This window comes from Pongo abelii, chromosome 20 (genome assembly GCF_028885655.2).
Source record: "Pongo abelii isolate AG06213 chromosome 20, NHGRI_mPonAbe1-v2.0_pri, whole genome shotgun sequence".
Taxonomy (NCBI): Eukaryota; Metazoa; Chordata; class Mammalia; order Primates; family Hominidae; genus Pongo; species Pongo abelii.
Window position 1 is genome coordinate 12,026,518 of NC_072005.2, and position 16,544 is coordinate 12,043,061.

General features: G+C 45.6%; 1 protein-coding gene across 9 annotated transcripts in view; it reads right to left on the bottom strand.

The window, feature by feature from the left end:
• Window positions 1-5,640: 5,640 nt before the first annotated feature.
• ZNF433 (zinc finger protein 433) overlaps window positions 5,641-16,544 on the bottom strand; it is a 45,409-nt gene continuing 34,505 nt past the window's right edge. For all 9 annotated transcript variants that reach the window (XM_054539778.2, XM_054539779.1, XM_024238257.3 and 6 more), the window contains one exon: window positions 5,641-5,879. In XM_054539778.2, coding sequence (XP_054395753.2) covers window positions 5,656-5,879 — 224 coding nt within the window. In that variant the 3' untranslated portion in view covers window positions 5,641-5,655. The remainder of the gene's footprint in view (window positions 5,880-16,544) is intronic.

Genomic DNA, 16,544 nt, shown 5'->3' on the forward strand with positions numbered 1-16,544 from the left:
GAAGATCAGTACAAAAATCTCAGGAAGAATCTAAGGTAATTTTCCCTCACAAAATAAAGCATTCTCTCTCTAGAAAATCTTATACTGCCTGAAAATGTTTTGGTTTTTTGGAGACAGAGTTTCACTCTTGTTGCCCAGACTGGAGTGCAATGGCTCAATCTTGGCTCATCGCAACCTCTGCCTCCCAGGTTCAAGTGATTCTCCTGCCTCAGCCTCCCGAGTAGCTGGGATTACAGACGCCCACCACCACGTCCGGCTAATTTTGAATTTTTAATAGAGATGGGGTTACTCCATGTTGGTCAGGCTGGTCTCGAACTCCTGTCCTCTGGTGATCCGCCCGGCTTGGCCTCCCAAAGTGCTGCAATTACAGGAGTGAGCCATTGTGCCCGGCTGAAAATGTTTAAAATATGCAAATAAAAGAAATAAGACCAGCATCACATTTATTTACTCTTAGAAAATTTTCTCTAAAAACATAATATTTAAATGTGACATAGGCTAGGCACAGTGGCTCACACCTCTACTCCCAGCCCTTTGGGAGACCAAAGCCAGATGATTGCTTGAGGCTAGGAGTGAGACCAGCCTAGGCAACATAATGATACATCACCTCATTAACAAAAAATGTTAGCTGCGCATGGTGGCACTTGCCTGTAGTTCCTGCTACTTGGGAGGCTGAGGCAGGAGGATGGCTTGAGCCCAGGAATTCCAAGCTACCATGAACCATGCTCAGTTAGACCCCTGTCTTATCACAAGGACAGAGGGCTTTCTGTATCCTAAATTTCTTGCCTTGGTATACTGGAAGAATGGTATCACACGTGGGCTTGGAGAATGAGTGCAAGTTTTTTCCTTTTTTTTTTGAGAAAGGGTCTCAGTCTTGTCGCCTAGGCTGGAGTGCAGTGGCCTGATCTCGGCTTACTGCAACCTCCACCTCCCAGGTTCAAGTGATTCTCCTGCCTCAGCCTCCTGAGTAGCTGGGATTACAGGCACCTGCCACCACGCCCAGCTAATCGTTGTACTTTTAGTAGAGATGGGGTTTTGCCATGTTGGCCAGGATGGTCTGGAACTCCTGACCTCGGGTTATCCACCCATCTAGGCCTCCCAAAATGCTGGGATTACAGACGTGAGCCACCGTGCCCGGCCGAAAATGCGAACTTTCTACTTTGGGTACTACCATTTTGGCGGGCATCAGATCCTCCATGCCCGAGCTCTGTGGGCACTGCTGCCTCTCTCCACCTCAGGCACCACATCCCAGAAGCCCCCGTCCCACTGCCTGGCTTGTGCTTTAGAACAGCTGCTGCTGCAGGGCCTTCAGCTGCCACTACCGACGTTGCGATTTAGAAGTCTTTTAATGCATTTAAATATCTTAGAATTTGGCTTCCCCACTTTATACACACAATCATGAGGAGAGCAGGGACCCTATTGGTGTCTTATTCACACAGTGGGATTGAGGGTGTTTGTCTCATGAAACTGATCAGTGAAGTGAGAAGCAGCTGAATAACCTGCAGGGGGGCAGCAGAGCCTGAGGCCAGTGTGGAGCCTGCAGAGGAAGGGAAAGGGAGCTCCTTGGGGGCTTCCGGGGCCCCCTGCCTTCCCCTGCAGGTGGCCTCCAGCTGCCCAGAACAGCTGCAGAGTGTGGATTCTGAGAAGCTGCAGGGCCCTGGAAAGCAGGAGACCCTCGTGCAGGTGTACTTAGGGGGTTCCATCCTTTCTGAGGTTGCCCCTCTGGAGCCTGGGGCCATTTTCTGGGAAGTGTTTTGGTTTTGACATGTATAGAGTCGCTGGGGTCAGACTAATTATTACATATGAAGAAAATCTGTGAAGGTCAGCCTCAGTGAGACTTGTTGGGTTTGTCTTATAACAAAGGGTTTATGAAGTTGACAGTTTATTTAGGTCAGAAGCTTAAATTGTCACCAGGTGAGAGTTTCCTGCTGCGGAAAATGAAGATCTGGAAGGAGAGAGCATTTCTACACTGTGAGGGGGCGTGGGGTGGGAGTAGGGGAGCGAAGATGAGGAAGCCTTGGTCTTGCCTCATCTCCAGTTCTGGCTCCCCGGAGGACATCTGCTTCTCCCTCCTGGTGCGGTCATTCTTGGCCGGGTCTGGGTTCCCCTCCTGCTCTGAGGCAAAGGGGGTGGCTTTGTGGGCGCAATAGGCCCTTGGTGTCTGTCCTAAAGGTTTGCTGAAAACTCACTGACATGAGGCAGTTGGATTAACTCTGAAAAGGCATACAAATTTATTTAGTATGTACACACAAGAGCCTTCAGAATGAAGACTCCTCAACAGTAACACAGAAAAGCTTATATACCATCCTGAGGACAGCAAAGAATGCAGACTCAGTATGGTCCAAAAATCACACGTTATGTTGGCAAATCGGATTTAGTGGCAAGACATCTTCTGAGAGAGGGAAAGAAAGGGGCTTGGCTAGCAAAGATGGACTGTTATATAAATGAAGGCTCTCACAGAGAGAAGAGAAATGCTTCTTTTCCAACTTTTTAACGTTTTTCTTTTTATTTGGATACTTAAATAATAAAGATGGGAGTCTCCCTGTGTTGACCAGGCCTTCAACTCCTTGCTTTAAGGCAGGGATGTCCAATCTTTTAATCTTTTGCCTTCCCTGGGCCACACTGAAAGAATTGTCTTGGGCCACACAGAAAACACACTAACACTAATGATAGCTGATGAGCTAAAAAAAAAAAAAAAAGAAAAGGAAAAAAATCGCAAAAAACTCTGTTTTTTTGTTTTTGTTTTTTTTTTTGTTTGTTTTTTAGCTGGAGTCTCACTCTGTCACCCACACTGGAGTGTAGTGGCGTAAATCTTGGCTCACTGCAACCTCCGCCTCCGGGTTCAAGCGATTCTCCTGCCTCAGCCTCCTGAGTACCTGGGACTACAGACGCCTGCCACCACACCTGGCTAATTTTTGTATTTTTAGTAGAGATGGGGTTTCACCATATTGGCCAGGCTGGTTTTGAACTCCTGACCTTGTGATCTGCCTGCCTCGGCCTCCCAAAGTGCTGGGATTACAGGCGTGACCCACAGTGCACGGCAGAAAATCGCAAAAAAAAGTTTTTAATATTTTAAGAAAGTTTACTAATTTGCGTTGGGCTGTATTCAAAGCCGTCCTTAGCCCACAGGCCATAGGTTGGACAAGCTTGCTTTAAGGGATCCTCCAGACTCGGCCTCCGAAATTGCTGGGATTGGAGGCGTGAGTCACAGCTTCCTACCTGTGTTCAGGTTTTAAAGACGTCAGACCCCGAATCTCTACTAGTTCCGGTGAAGGGAAATAAGCAGGGAGGGGGCCATGGCTTTGTTAACGGAGATTCTCCGCAGATGCACATTTTCCTCCCAAAGGCACATTTGCAAGACCACACTGTTGGCCAAGCGGCCACGATTTCAAAATACGTCAAAGGAGTGACCGGGCGCGGTGGCTCACGCCTGTAATCCTAGCACTATGGGAGGCTGGGGCGGATCACTTGAGCTCAGGAGTTCGAGACCAGCCTGGCTGAAACCCCGTCTCTACTAAAAATACAAAAATTAGCAGGGGTGGTGGAGCACGCCTGTAATCCCAGCTACTAGGGAAGCTGAGACAGTAAAATCGCTTAAACCCAGGAGGTGGAGATTGCCGTGAGCCAGGATAGCGCCACTGCACTCCAGCCTGGGTGACAAAGTGAGACCCAGTGTCAAAAAAAAAAAAGTCAAAGAAATATATTTTGGGGTAAAAAAATTTAATTTCCTTCACCTCCATTGGACTCTTGAGTCTGGAATTCCCTACACACATTTGTGACCCTGTGCAAGACGAAGGACCCCATTGAGTGAAAAAGACAACAGTGTCCCTTGTAGCAGTTAGGAGCGAGTTTGGCTCAAATGCCAGTATCCGAAGAACAGGGAGCTGAAAGTGAGCTCATTTAGAGAACCTGCGGCTGGAACAGCAGCGACCGGCTCTGCAGGGCCCTGTTACCCAGGGCTTCTGCTGTCACTCAGGGCTGAGGGGGCGGGTTAGGATGCCCTATCCAATCGGGGTGCTGGGGCGGGGCCCTGACAACTGTTTATCCGCCGGAATGAGGGCTCCGCATTGCCAGTCTTCTCATTGCCTGGCTGCTGGAGGCAAGCAGAGGTCGGGATTCCTTCTTTCCTGCTCTGAGAGGGACCAGGTGCCTCCTCCGTAGCTTTTGTCTTTCTGTTGCCTGCGCGTGTCCTGGACTGCTCACGGGAGTTCTGCAGGAGACGCCGGAATATCTGGAAGCTGAAAAATGGTGAGTGTGCGGAGCCGGAAACCCCGAGGTGGGCTTGGGGGTTAGGGGACGGTCTGGTGAGAACCGCGGAATCGGCTGTGGCGGAATGCGGGCCTCCATGTTGCGACTCGGGGGTCTGAGGCCCGAGTTCCCCTGGCGCAGCTCAGCCCTGGGTCCCCTTGGCCTCAGGGTGGGTCTGGGCGGCAGTCGGGATCCCTGGCGTCTTGCTGTCCCTGCGCGGCGACTGGGGCCCCTGCCCCGGAGCTGTCTCTGGGGAGCTCTGCGCCCGCAGCCCCGCGTCTCCCCAAACTGTGCGGAAGTCATGGAGGGAATCCCGCCTCATGTGTGGGGTTCCCAGTCACACGTTTCTTCTGTTAAAAATTAAACTGAGACGCTGTTAACAAGTAAAGATTATTTTGGGCAAACAGCCAATCATGAAGGAGAAACACCGGGTCATGACTTGTTTGTTAACGGAAAAAAAAAAAAAAGCCAAACTGTAAAATAACTTAAAGAAGTTTTATTTTGACCTGGCGGCTCGTACCTGTAATCCTAGCACTTTGGCAGGCCGAGGTGGGTGGATCACCTGAGGTCAGGAGTTTGAGACCAGCCTGGCCAACAAACCCTATGTAGGGTCCAGCCCCACTGGGCCTGTGGGTTTTTCTCCTCGTGTGCGGAGACAAGAGATCGTAGAAATAAAGACACAAGACAAAGAGAAAAAAAGACCGTCCGCGGGGACCACTACCACCTAGATGTGGAGACCGGTAGTGGCGCCGAATGCCTGGCTGCGCTGTTATTTATTGGATACAAGACAAGGGGGGAGGGTAGGGAGTGTGAGTCATCTCCAGTGATAGGTAAAGTCACGTGAGTCACGTGTCCGCCACACAGGGGGCCCTTCCCTGTTTGGTAGCTAAGATGGGGAGAGAGGACAGCTTATGTCATTATTTCTTCTATGCATTTCAAAGACTTTAGTACTTTCACTATTTCTGCTGCTGCTATCTAGAAGACGGAGCCAGGTGTACAGGGTGGAATATGAAAGCGGACCAGGAGCGTGACCGCTGAAGCACAGCATCACAGGGAGACGGTCAGGCCTCCGGATGGCTGCGGGTGGGCCTGGCTGATGTCAGGCCTTCCACAAGAGGTGGTGGAGCAGAGTCTTCTCTAACTCCCCCGGGGAAAGGGAGACTCCCTTTCCCAGTCTGCTAAGTAACGGGTGCCTTCCCAGGCGCTGGCGTTACCGCTAGACCAGGGAGCCCTCTAGTGGCCCTGTCCAGGCGTAACAGAGGGCTCACACTTGTCTTCTGGTCACTTCTTACCGTGTCCCTTCAGCTCCTATCTCTGTATGGCCTCGTTTTTCCTAGGTTATAATTGTAGAAGAAATATTATTATAATATTGGAATAAAGAGCAATGCTACAAACTAATGATAATGATATTCATATATAATCATATCTATAATCTATTTCTAGTATAGCTATTCTTATTCTATATATTTTCTTTATTATACTGGAAACAGCTTGTGCCTTCGGTCTCTTGCCTTGGCACCTGGGTGGCTTGCCGCCGACATCTGCCCCGTTTTTATTGACTAGGATCGTCATCGCCATCATTGCTTGTCTCTGTCTTTGGACTTGTCCTTGGACTCCTTGGAGACATCTGCAAACTAGAAGTAGACAACATAAACATACCAATATTAATAATGCCAGTGACAACAGTGATCCTCTGAGGGGTTTGATCCATTTAAAGGCATTAAGATCAGACAGTCCTTTAGTTATTCCCTCAAAAATGTCTGAATCAGGAACAGTAGTTAAATGAGCCTGTGAGGCCTCAAACATTTGTTCTTTAAGTTTTGAAATATCTAAGGTTAAATTATCATCCTATTCTAAATGATGAGGTTATTGAACAATTATGAAAATGTTGCCTAGATGCTTGGGATAAGATTCAAGATGATGGCAAGGTATGCCCATCTTTTATGGCCGTCAGACAGGGACGACATGAACCCTATGCAGACTTTATTGCCCATCTTCAAGACGCAGCAGAAAAAGCTATCCCTGATAGCCATGGCCAACGACTTGTTGTAGAACTTATGGCTTATGAACAAGCAAATCCAGATTTCTTCTCCTTATCACTGTTTAGGAATACAGCTAGAAGCTAGAAGACAAGAATTAAGCCCCACGATGGTCACTTCTCATCGTGTCCCTTCAGCTCCTATCTCTGTATGGCCTGGTTTTTCCCAGGTTATAATTGTAGAACAAAGATTATTATAATATTGGAGTAAAGAGCAATGCTACAAACTAATGATTAATGATACTCATATATAATCATATCTATAATCTATTTCTAGTATAACTATTCTCATTCTATATATTTTCTTTATTATACTGCAACAGCTTGTGCCCTCGGTCTCTTGCCTTGGCACCCGGGTGGCTTGCTGCCCACAACCCTGTGTCTAAAAATATGAAAATTAGCTGTGCATGGTGGTGGGTACCAGTAATCCCAGCTACTCCGGAGGCTGAAGCAGGAAGATCGCTTGAACCTGGGAGATGAAGGTTGCAGTGTTATGAAACACCTTGGCCGAGGGAAACAACCCCAAGCAGCCTGGAGTAAGTGGTCCCGAGGCAGCTCATGACAGTTTGGTTTTATTCATTTCAGGGAGACAGGAATTGCAGGGAAAATCATGACTTAGTGCTTGGAAGGTATGAGTTCCTTTGGCCGAAAGGCGGGACTTGTGGTAATGGGGTTAGAAGGCACAGGTGGTTGAGGGATTCTGTGGGTGGCAGTTGGTTGAGAGTGTGAAGTTTTGGTCTAAAATTTAGAGGTGGATAAAAAGGAACGAACTAATGGCATTTGCAGCAACCTGGATGGAATTGGAGACTATTCTAAGTGAAGTAGCTCGTTAAAATGGAAAACCAAGCATCACTTATGTTCTCACTCATAAGTGGGAGCTAAGCTATGAGGATGCAAAGGCCTAAGAATGATACAATGGACGGTGGGGAATGGGGAGGGTGGGAAGGTGGGTGTGAGGGATAAAAGACTACAAATTGGGCCAGGCGTGGTGGCTCACGCCTGTAATCCCAGCACTTTGGGAGGCTGAGGCGGGCAGATCACCTGAGGTCAGGAGTTCGAGACCAGCCTGGCTAATATTGTGAAGCCCCATCTCTACTAAAAATACAAATGTTAGCTGGGCATGGTGGCACATGCCTGTAGTCCCAGTTACTCGGGAGGCTAAGACAGGAGAATTGCATGAACCCAGGAGGCACAGGTTGCAGTGAGCCGAGATCCTGCCACTGCACTCCAGCCTGGGCGACAGAGCGAGACTCCATCTCAAAAACAACCCAAAAACCAAAAGACTACAAATTAGGTTCAGTGTATACTGCTCCAGTGATGGGTGCACCAAATTTTCACAAATCACCACTAAAGAACTTACTCATGTAACCATATACCACCTGTTCCCCATAAACCTATGGAAATATATATATATATTTTTAAAATTTTTAGAGGCGGTAGGAAGGAGTGCTGTAGGAAGAGGCGCTGTTATTTGTCACATGATTCCATCCCTGCCCAAAAAACAGGCCTGTGTCACCAGATTTTATGAATTCTGAGACATGAATTACACTTTTTCTTAAGTCCCTTTAGACGATGTTTGTAATTTCGTGTCTTACTGCCACAGAATCTGTTTTGTGAGTCTATCGATGTCTAATGAACATGAATGTAGATCAGTTGCTGTGTATAGATTCTAAAAGGGAGACAGTATAAGGAGGCTACTCCGATCTTCCCGTCACAACGGGGAACTCCATTTTGAGAGTTTTTATTGGTGATCTTGGCCAAGAGCAGGTCAGTTCACTTAGTTGTTGGTGGGGGGCTGCTTAATTTTGTTAACGGCTTATAGGTTGGAGGACAGGCTTTTATAATGTGAAAGGAAAATAAAACCTCAGGACCCCAATTTTTATACCAAAAGGAAAATATTAAGCTAAAAGCTGAGTCAAGCAAGAAGTTGCCTTTCTTTTTGTTGCTAAGTGAATAGCTACAGATAAAAATTTATGTATCTCGGGCCGGGCACAGTGGCTTACGCCTGTAATCTCAGAACTCTGGGAGGCTGAGGCAGGCGGATCACTAGATCAGGAGTTTGAGACCAGCCTGACCAAAATGGAGAAACCCTGTCTCTACTAAAAATACAAAACAGCCAGGCATGGTGGCCTGTGCCTGTAATCTCAGCTAATCAGGAAGCTAAAGCAGGAGACTCACTTGAACCTGGGAGGCGGAGGTTGCAGTGAGCCAAGATCGAGTCACTGCACTCGAGCCTGGGTGACAGAGCGAGACTACATCTAAAAAAAAAAAAAAAAAAAAAAGTTATATATCTCCACAGGAAACTGTATCTCATGTAAAGTGTTGATTTACTGGGTGAGACACAAATATCTAACTGACTGTTCTCTTGCCTGCTTCTTTTCTGTTGCAATATGTGGATTACATACTAACCCTCCCTCTTACCTATCCAGCACACTTTTCCCCTTTATATATTGAAGTCCTCAAAATTGTCCTTGGAGAAAGTCACAGACTGTTTCTGTGATTCCATGTTGATTTCTTCTGGGTCTGTTCTTAACCTTGGGAAAATAAACTTCTAAGTTGATCCAGAAGCATCTCCAATATTTTTGGTTTACAATATGTTGCATGAGGAGCCAAACCATATTAAATACTAGAGTGGTTACAGTGATGCAGTCGCCTTCTTTGGACTTGTCAGCTTGAAGTAATTGAAAAGATCAGATTCCAGTTTTGAAACATTTATTCAAGTAGTAAGCTGAGAATGGCCTATTTGGGAAAACACAGACTCCAGAGAAATGGCTCAGTGCTCTGAAGTCAGATGTTAAATTCTTCCCTATATAGGCAAAAGGCAAAGAAATTGAACAGTATTACATTTTCCATAGAAGGCTGATGTATGAGGTACAACAATTTAATTTGTTACAGTTTGCTTTTTTCCTCCTAGGCCTTTATTTTCTTGACAGCTGATTTTCATTTCTTTCCCAATTTAAAAGAATGAGTTTGGCCAGGTGCGGTGGCTCATGCCTGTAATCCTAGAACTTTGGGAGGCCATGGTGGGTGGATTGCCTTAGCTCAGGAGTTTGAGACCAGCCTGGGCAACACGATGAAGCCCCATCTCTACTAAAATACAAAATTAGCTGGCTGTGGCAACGTGCACCTGCAATCCCAGTTACTTGGGATGTTGTGGGAAATAAAGGACTAGAGAGACTGATACAAGGAACAGGAGAATTGTTTATTTAAGGTATGCACCGGCTCAGTGGATTCACATCTAAAAAGCTGAGCACTGAACAAAGACTGAGCGAGGTTTTTATAAGCAAACTTACAGAAGCAAAACAAAAGTAGTTAATCATACAGTGATAGGTCATGTAATCGATAGCATAGCATAACTTGTGGCCTTGCATAGCTGGTGGCCTTGTAGCTGCATTTAAAGAAAAACAAGAACTGACTAAATACAGACTTCTTTCCTTTTTTTTTTTTCCTTCACCTTCATTCTGGAGGGAGGATGTCTGGAACCTATTCTTTTGGCTTTGACTTCTCAAACAGCATTATAACTGTCTTTGAAGTGAGCTTGCTAGGCAGAGGAAAACTTGTTCTTTTCTTTTTAACCTTTGCCTTGCCTGTTACTTTTCTTGGAGTGAATGAATGCATGTTTATTTTTTAAATTTCTGCCTCAGGGAGGCTGAGGTAGGAGAATTGCTTGAACCCAGGAGGTGGAGGTTGCAGTGAGCCGAGATCGTGTCACTGCACTCCAGCCTGGGTGACAGAGCAAGAGTTGGTCTCAAAAAAAAAAAAAAAAAAAAAGGAGTGAGTTGAACATTCCAGCTTAAGACAGTGTGATAGCCATGAAGTCTTTGTGTGAGAAAGGGCAAGATGAAAGTTCATCTATAATGGAGATCAAGAGTGAAGAGGGAAGGGTCTTCCCTGGGTCCCTTCAACATTTACATTTCAACATTTACATAATTTTATGAAACAATATAGGTAAGAGTGAAGACAAAAAGGCAGATCCACAGTCTGGGAAAGGAAAGTTCCAGCTGCCTGTCATGTGACTCAATGCCATCTTAATCACATTGCTTTAAGGCTCAAGATAATTTAGAGATGGAACAGCTCAAATTTTTGGCTTTAGTTTCACAGACTGTACAGGTAGAAAATGTTCTGGTTATGTAATCAGGTTAATTGGGGGATTTGGGTTGGTTAAGCCTAAATTTCATTTCCCTATAAATTATTATTTTATCAGAATTGTATTTGAGTTGTATTTCAGGGTCCTTAGGTAGGTCCTAGGGCACTATACACAGTTCAGTCTTATTGTTTCTCATTTATTTATTTATTTATTTATTTTTGAGACAGGGTCTTGCTCACTGCAACATCTGCATCCTGGGCTCTGGGTGCAAGCAGTCCTCCCACCTCAGCCTCCTGAGTAGCCAGGACTGCAGGCATGCACCATCACACCTGACTTAATTGTTGTATTTTTTGTAGGTGCCAGGTTGCCCAGTCTAGTCTCAAAATCCTGAGCTCAAGTGATCCGTCTGCCTCTGTGTCTCACCCAAAGTGCTGGGATTACAGGTGTGAGCCACAGTGCATTGCCTCGTTTAATTTTTTGTTTGTTTGTTTTGTTTTTTGAGACTGAGTCTAGCTCTGTTGCCCAGGCTGGAGTGCAGTGGTGTGATCTCGGCTCACTGCAACCTCCGCCTCCCGAGTTCAAGTGATTCTTCGGCTTCAGCCTCTCCAGTAGCTGGGATTACAGGCACACACCACCACGCCCCGCTAGTTTTTGTATTTTTAGTAGAGACTGGGTTTCACCATGTTGGCCAGGCTGATCAAGAACTCCTGACCTCAAGTGATCCACCCACCTCGGCCTCCCAAAGTGCTGGGATTACAGGCGTGAGACACCGTGCCCGGCCTATTTAAATTTTTTAACACTCCCCTTGGGGACTGGTTTCCCCCTACACTTTCCAAATAGATTGGATGCAGTGTCTCCTATTCTCCACCCTGTATCCGAGGCTAACTCTTCAAGGGCTTGCAGTAAAAATCCTAAATGTTCAGTTTCTCTCCCACATTTCCAACATCAACTCCATTCTCCAGTTCACAATATTATCAACTATTTCTTCTTTATAGTACAACATTGTATTTATTCATTCTGTTTAAAACAGATGCAGTGTATTTTAATTGTTTATTATTTTATCACAGAGCAATAGATGATTCTTTTTAAAGTATTTGTTTGCTATTTCTGAAAATTTCACATGAGAAGAAGGCAGAGAAAAATCACCACACAATCTCAGTGAACAAAATCTTTGTGCCTCTCCTTTTGTTTTTCCTAGGCACAGACATCAGAATGTCTTTGGGTTGAGGTTCCTTTTTGGAAACTTTACAGAATGATCTGTCTTCCGTTCCCCCTCCAATTTTTCCTGGTCCTGGGTTTCAGAACTGCCTAGGCTGAGCCAAGATGCCCACCACTGCCATGTCTCTTGGAGAGCCTAGTGCATATCAGCCCCTGAGTCATGCCTCCAAGAGAACAGCCTGAAGTAGAGGAGTGGGGCCTCCCAAGGGAGCAGCTGAATGCCTTGTGGTGGGAGGAGACTCTTGGTATACTCTTCATCTAGATAACCAATCCCCTTGGGGTGCTCAGCTTTTCTCCCTCAACCCCAGTTTCCATTATTTGGAGATACATGGCTGGTCAGCCAATTGGATTTTGCTCCTGAGAGGAAAGAGAAATGATTCCTGTCCTCTGGATTGTCTCAGAAATGTAAAGAAAGAAAACTTTTTTTTTTTTTTTTTTGCCTTTCCCACGCATTCCAAGGGAGAAAACTCAAAACGTGTGGGAGGAAACAAAACAAACGGAAAAAGTTGGTACAAAAGTAATTGTGGTCTTTGCATTGTTGAAATTTGCTGTTTGATATTGGAATACATTCTTTTTTTTGAGACAGAGTCTCGCTCTGTCACCCAGGCTGGAGTGCAGTGCAGTAGTGCAATCTTGGCTGACTGCAAGCTCCGCCTCTCGGGTTCACACCATTCTCCTGCCTCAGCATCCCGAGTAGCTGGGACTACAGGCGCCCGCCACCATGCCTGGCTAATTTTTTTTGTATTTTTAGTAGAGATGGGGTTTCACTGTGTTAGCCAGGATGGTCTTGATCTCCTGATCTCGTGATCCGCCACGTTGGCCTCCCAGAGTGCTGGGATTACAGGCATGAGCCACTGCACCTAGCCTTCTTTTTTTTTTTTTTTTTTGAGACAGAGTCTTGCTGTGTTGCCCAAGGGCATGATCTCTGCTCACTGCAACCTCTGCCTCCCAGGTTCAAGTGATTATCATGCTTCAGCCTCCCGAGTAGCTGGGATTACAGGCGTGCACCATCATTGCCAGCTAATTTTTGTATCTTTAGTAGATTTGGGGTTTCACCATGTTGGCCAGGCTGGTCTCCAACGCCTGACCTCAAGCGATCCTCCCACCTTGGCCTCCCAAAGTGCTGGGATTACAAGTGTGAGCCACTACACCTGGCGCCAAAAATCTTAATAATCTTGGACTTAGGAAAAAGATTCTATGACATGACACCAGGAGCCCTAGGATCAAAGAACAAGTATGTCATTTAGACTACATCAGAATTTAAAACTTTTGTGCATCTGGCCAGGAATGGTGGCTCACACCTGTAATCCCAGCACTTTGGGATGCGTAGGTGGGTGGATCACGAGGTCAGGAGGTCAAGACCAGCCTGGCCAACACAGTGAAACACCGTCTCTACTACAAATAGAAAAATCAGCTGAGCGTGGTGTCACGCGCCTGTAATCCCAGCTACTCAGGAGACTGAGGCAGGAGAATCGCTTGAACCCAGGAGGTGGAGGTTGTAGTGAGCCGAGATCATGCCACTGCACTCCAGCCTCGGCAACGGAGCAAGACTCCGTCTAAAAACAAAAACAAAAAACTTTTGTGCTTCAAAAAACACCATCAAGAAATTGAAGCCTGTGTGGCCATGCCACCCTAAACGCATCTGTTCGCCATAGCTAAGCAGGATTGGGCCTGGTTAGTAAATGGATGGAGAATGCCTGGGAATACTGGGTGCTATATGCTTTAAAAAAAAAAAAAAAACAAAGAAAGAGAAGAAGAGGGTGGGGAATTTGACAAGAGAATTCCCCAAATGAGAGAAAACCTTCCATATTGAAAATCTGTTCATTCCCCTTCATGACACAGGGTAGACGCTGTATTGGTAGCCAGCACTCTGAGGCATCGTGGCCCATTACTGCAGGAAATGAACTCTACCCTGCAGTTCTCTCTGGCAGTGGTGTGCCCACAGTCCCCAGTCTCTCCCAGTTTATGGGATGACAACAAAGTGGTCATCCGGAGAGAAATCTGACCTTGTGTTTGGATTTATGAGTACAGACACTCCCAGGACACCCTCCTTCCTCCCCAAAGAAAGGCAGCTTTTTATCACCAACCATTCCAGTCATAGGAAGCAGGGTCTCAAGTCTAAGTCCTTATTCCATGCAAAGGGAGATTGCACTGAAAACTTGTTAAAAATGTCAAGGAAGGCTTCATTCAACACAATTGCAATATGTGTTGGGAGAACTGTAATATGGGAAAGAGATTGAACTCAATCTTGAATGCATCAACAAGAGAATTATAGCTAAAGGGCAGGGTGAGGGAGAGGATGGAATTTGGTTAGGTGTCAAGAGTTGGGAGACTGATTAATTATCATAGATGGGGGAAATGGAACTTGATTAGATACCAAGTTTGAGGGCATTCTAAGCTCTAAGTCTGGTCAAGAAGAGGGTTCTGAGGAGCCTGACTCAACTTTGGTCAAGGAAGGAGTCTTGAGATTCCCCCAGCCTAATTCTTGCTAGGGCTGATGATAAATCCTTAAATTTCTGGTTTCCTCCCCACATTCCAGAACACCCATTTCCTCTCTCTAGTGGACATTATCAACTATGTGTCCCCAATGATACATTTGAAACTGCTGCAATATTGTTTATTTTTTGACAGCAGTAAGTGGCTCTGTGTAAGTTTGAGACAGTCTCTCTCTGTCGCCCAGGCTGGAGTGCAGTGACGCAATCTGGGCTCACTGCAACCTCCACCTCCTGGGTTCAAGCTGCTATCCTGCCTCAGCCTCCTGAGTAGCTGGATTACCTATGTATGCCACCATACTGGGCTAATTTTTTGTATTTTTAGTAGAGACAGGGTTTCACCATGCTGGCCAGGCTGGTCTTGAACTCATGACTTCAAGTGATCCACCTGCCTCAGCCTCCCAAAGTGCTGGAATTTACAGGTGTGAGCCACCGCACCTGACTTGTATGTAAATTTTTAAATTTTGTTTATAAATATTTTTCATGAGGGGAAAACATTCAATAACCACTCAACTACATTGTGTAAATCCTTGTGCCTAATGACTCCTGATGGCAACAGTCTTTCGCGTGCTTACTAGCCATTTGTATGTATCTTGCAGAAATGTCATTCAGATACTTTCCCATCTTTTAAGGAATTAGTTTTTTACTTGGTACAATAATTTATTATAGTTAAGTATTGTAAGAAATCTTAAGATGTACCAGCTGAAGGAATTTTACATGTACAGTTAAGATAGTTTGACAAATCTACTTCTCTAAGATGAATAATACTGTATTTTTATTTTTGTGACTGGCTTTTTGCAATTAGTATACCATTGCTTATACCATGGAACAGGATGTTATTTTCTAAGGCTAAATAATATCCCATTGTATGTATATGCTTACCACATTTTGGTTATCCATTCAGCCATCAGTAGACATTGATGGATTGATCCACCTCTTGGCTATTGTGAACCATGGTTTTCAAATATCTCTTCAAGATCCTATTTTCAATTTATTTGAATTGAATAAAAATAGACCTGGAAATGGGTTGCTGGAAGATAACATTTTTTAAATTAGCTTTTGAGTACCACCATACTGTTTTCCATAGAGGTTGAACCATTTTACAATCCTTTGGACAGAGCACATGGGTTCCAGTTTTTCAACATTCTTTCCAAAACTTTATATTTGGGGTGTTTGAATTTTTTTCTTTGTAGTTGAGTGTAGGAGTTGATTATATTTTCTGAATATTAAGACCTTGCCAGATGCATGACTTACTTATATTTGCTCCAATGTCATGGTGATACGGACGTGTCGGGAAGGGAAGAGCGTGGTCCCTTTAAATAATACCGAAGTGGGTAAGGGAAGTGCTGGGTAGAGGAGGGTGTGATCCCTGGCTAGGGCTCCACCCCCACAGACCTAGGTGAGGACAGTCATTTCCTGCCCCAATGTTGCATTTCCCAAGACCACCCTGGCCCACCGTGCCCCATCCTGGGCCTATAAAAACCCCAGACCCTAGTGGGCAGACACACAAACAGCTGGTTGTCAAGAGGAGCACACCAGCAGAAGAGCACACGATAGGCACTGGCACGCCAGCAGGCCATCAACTGGCAGATGAGGCAGCCCGTCAACTGGCGGGACTGGCAGGACAAGGCAGAGTTTGGCTGAGCCAGGGCCATCGAGCAGCCCAGCTCCCAGGAAGACCATCTTGCTTCTGGCTCCCCTATCACTTCCACTCAATAAAACTATTCACTCATTCTCCAAGCCCATGTGTGATCTGATTCTTCCAGTACACTAAGGCAAGAACCCAGGATACAGAAAGCCTTCTGTCCCTGCGACAAGGTAGAGGGTCTCATTGAGCTCATTAACACAAGCTGCCTATAGGCAAACTAAGAGAGCACCTGTAACACGCGCCCACTGGGGCTTCAGGAGCTATAAACATTCACCCCTTGACACTGCTGTGGGGTCGGAGCCCCACAGCCTGCCTGTCTGTATGCTCCCCTAGAGGTTTGAGCAACGGGGCACTGTAGAAGCGAGCCACAACCCCAACACACACCTGCTAGGGGAATGAGGGAAACTTTCACATTTCGGTAGGGTGCCTTTTCCCTCTGTTTGTAGTGTCCTCTCATGGGCAAAAGTTTTAAATTTTGATAAACATTTGCTTTTTGTTAAGACTGAGCTCCCTGGAGGTTTTACCTCTGAACCTTGTCCCCATTCAGCCTTCAGCAGTTCATCAATTACAATTTAAGTTTTTCTACCACAATACTGTTTCTCACAAAGGTTTCTGCTCTTCAGTTTTTGATTTAGTTAGTTATGACTCGTCAGTTAGGTCGGTTGAGTCCCTTGCAAAAATCGAGTTGTTGTGCTTTTTTGTTTTTTCTTTTTGCTAATTGAATCAGAACAAAATCTCCCTTTTAGGTATCCTCAATGGTTAAACTTTGTGAAGAGGCATTTTCAAGGAAACACACTCTCAGGACTGCTAATGTTA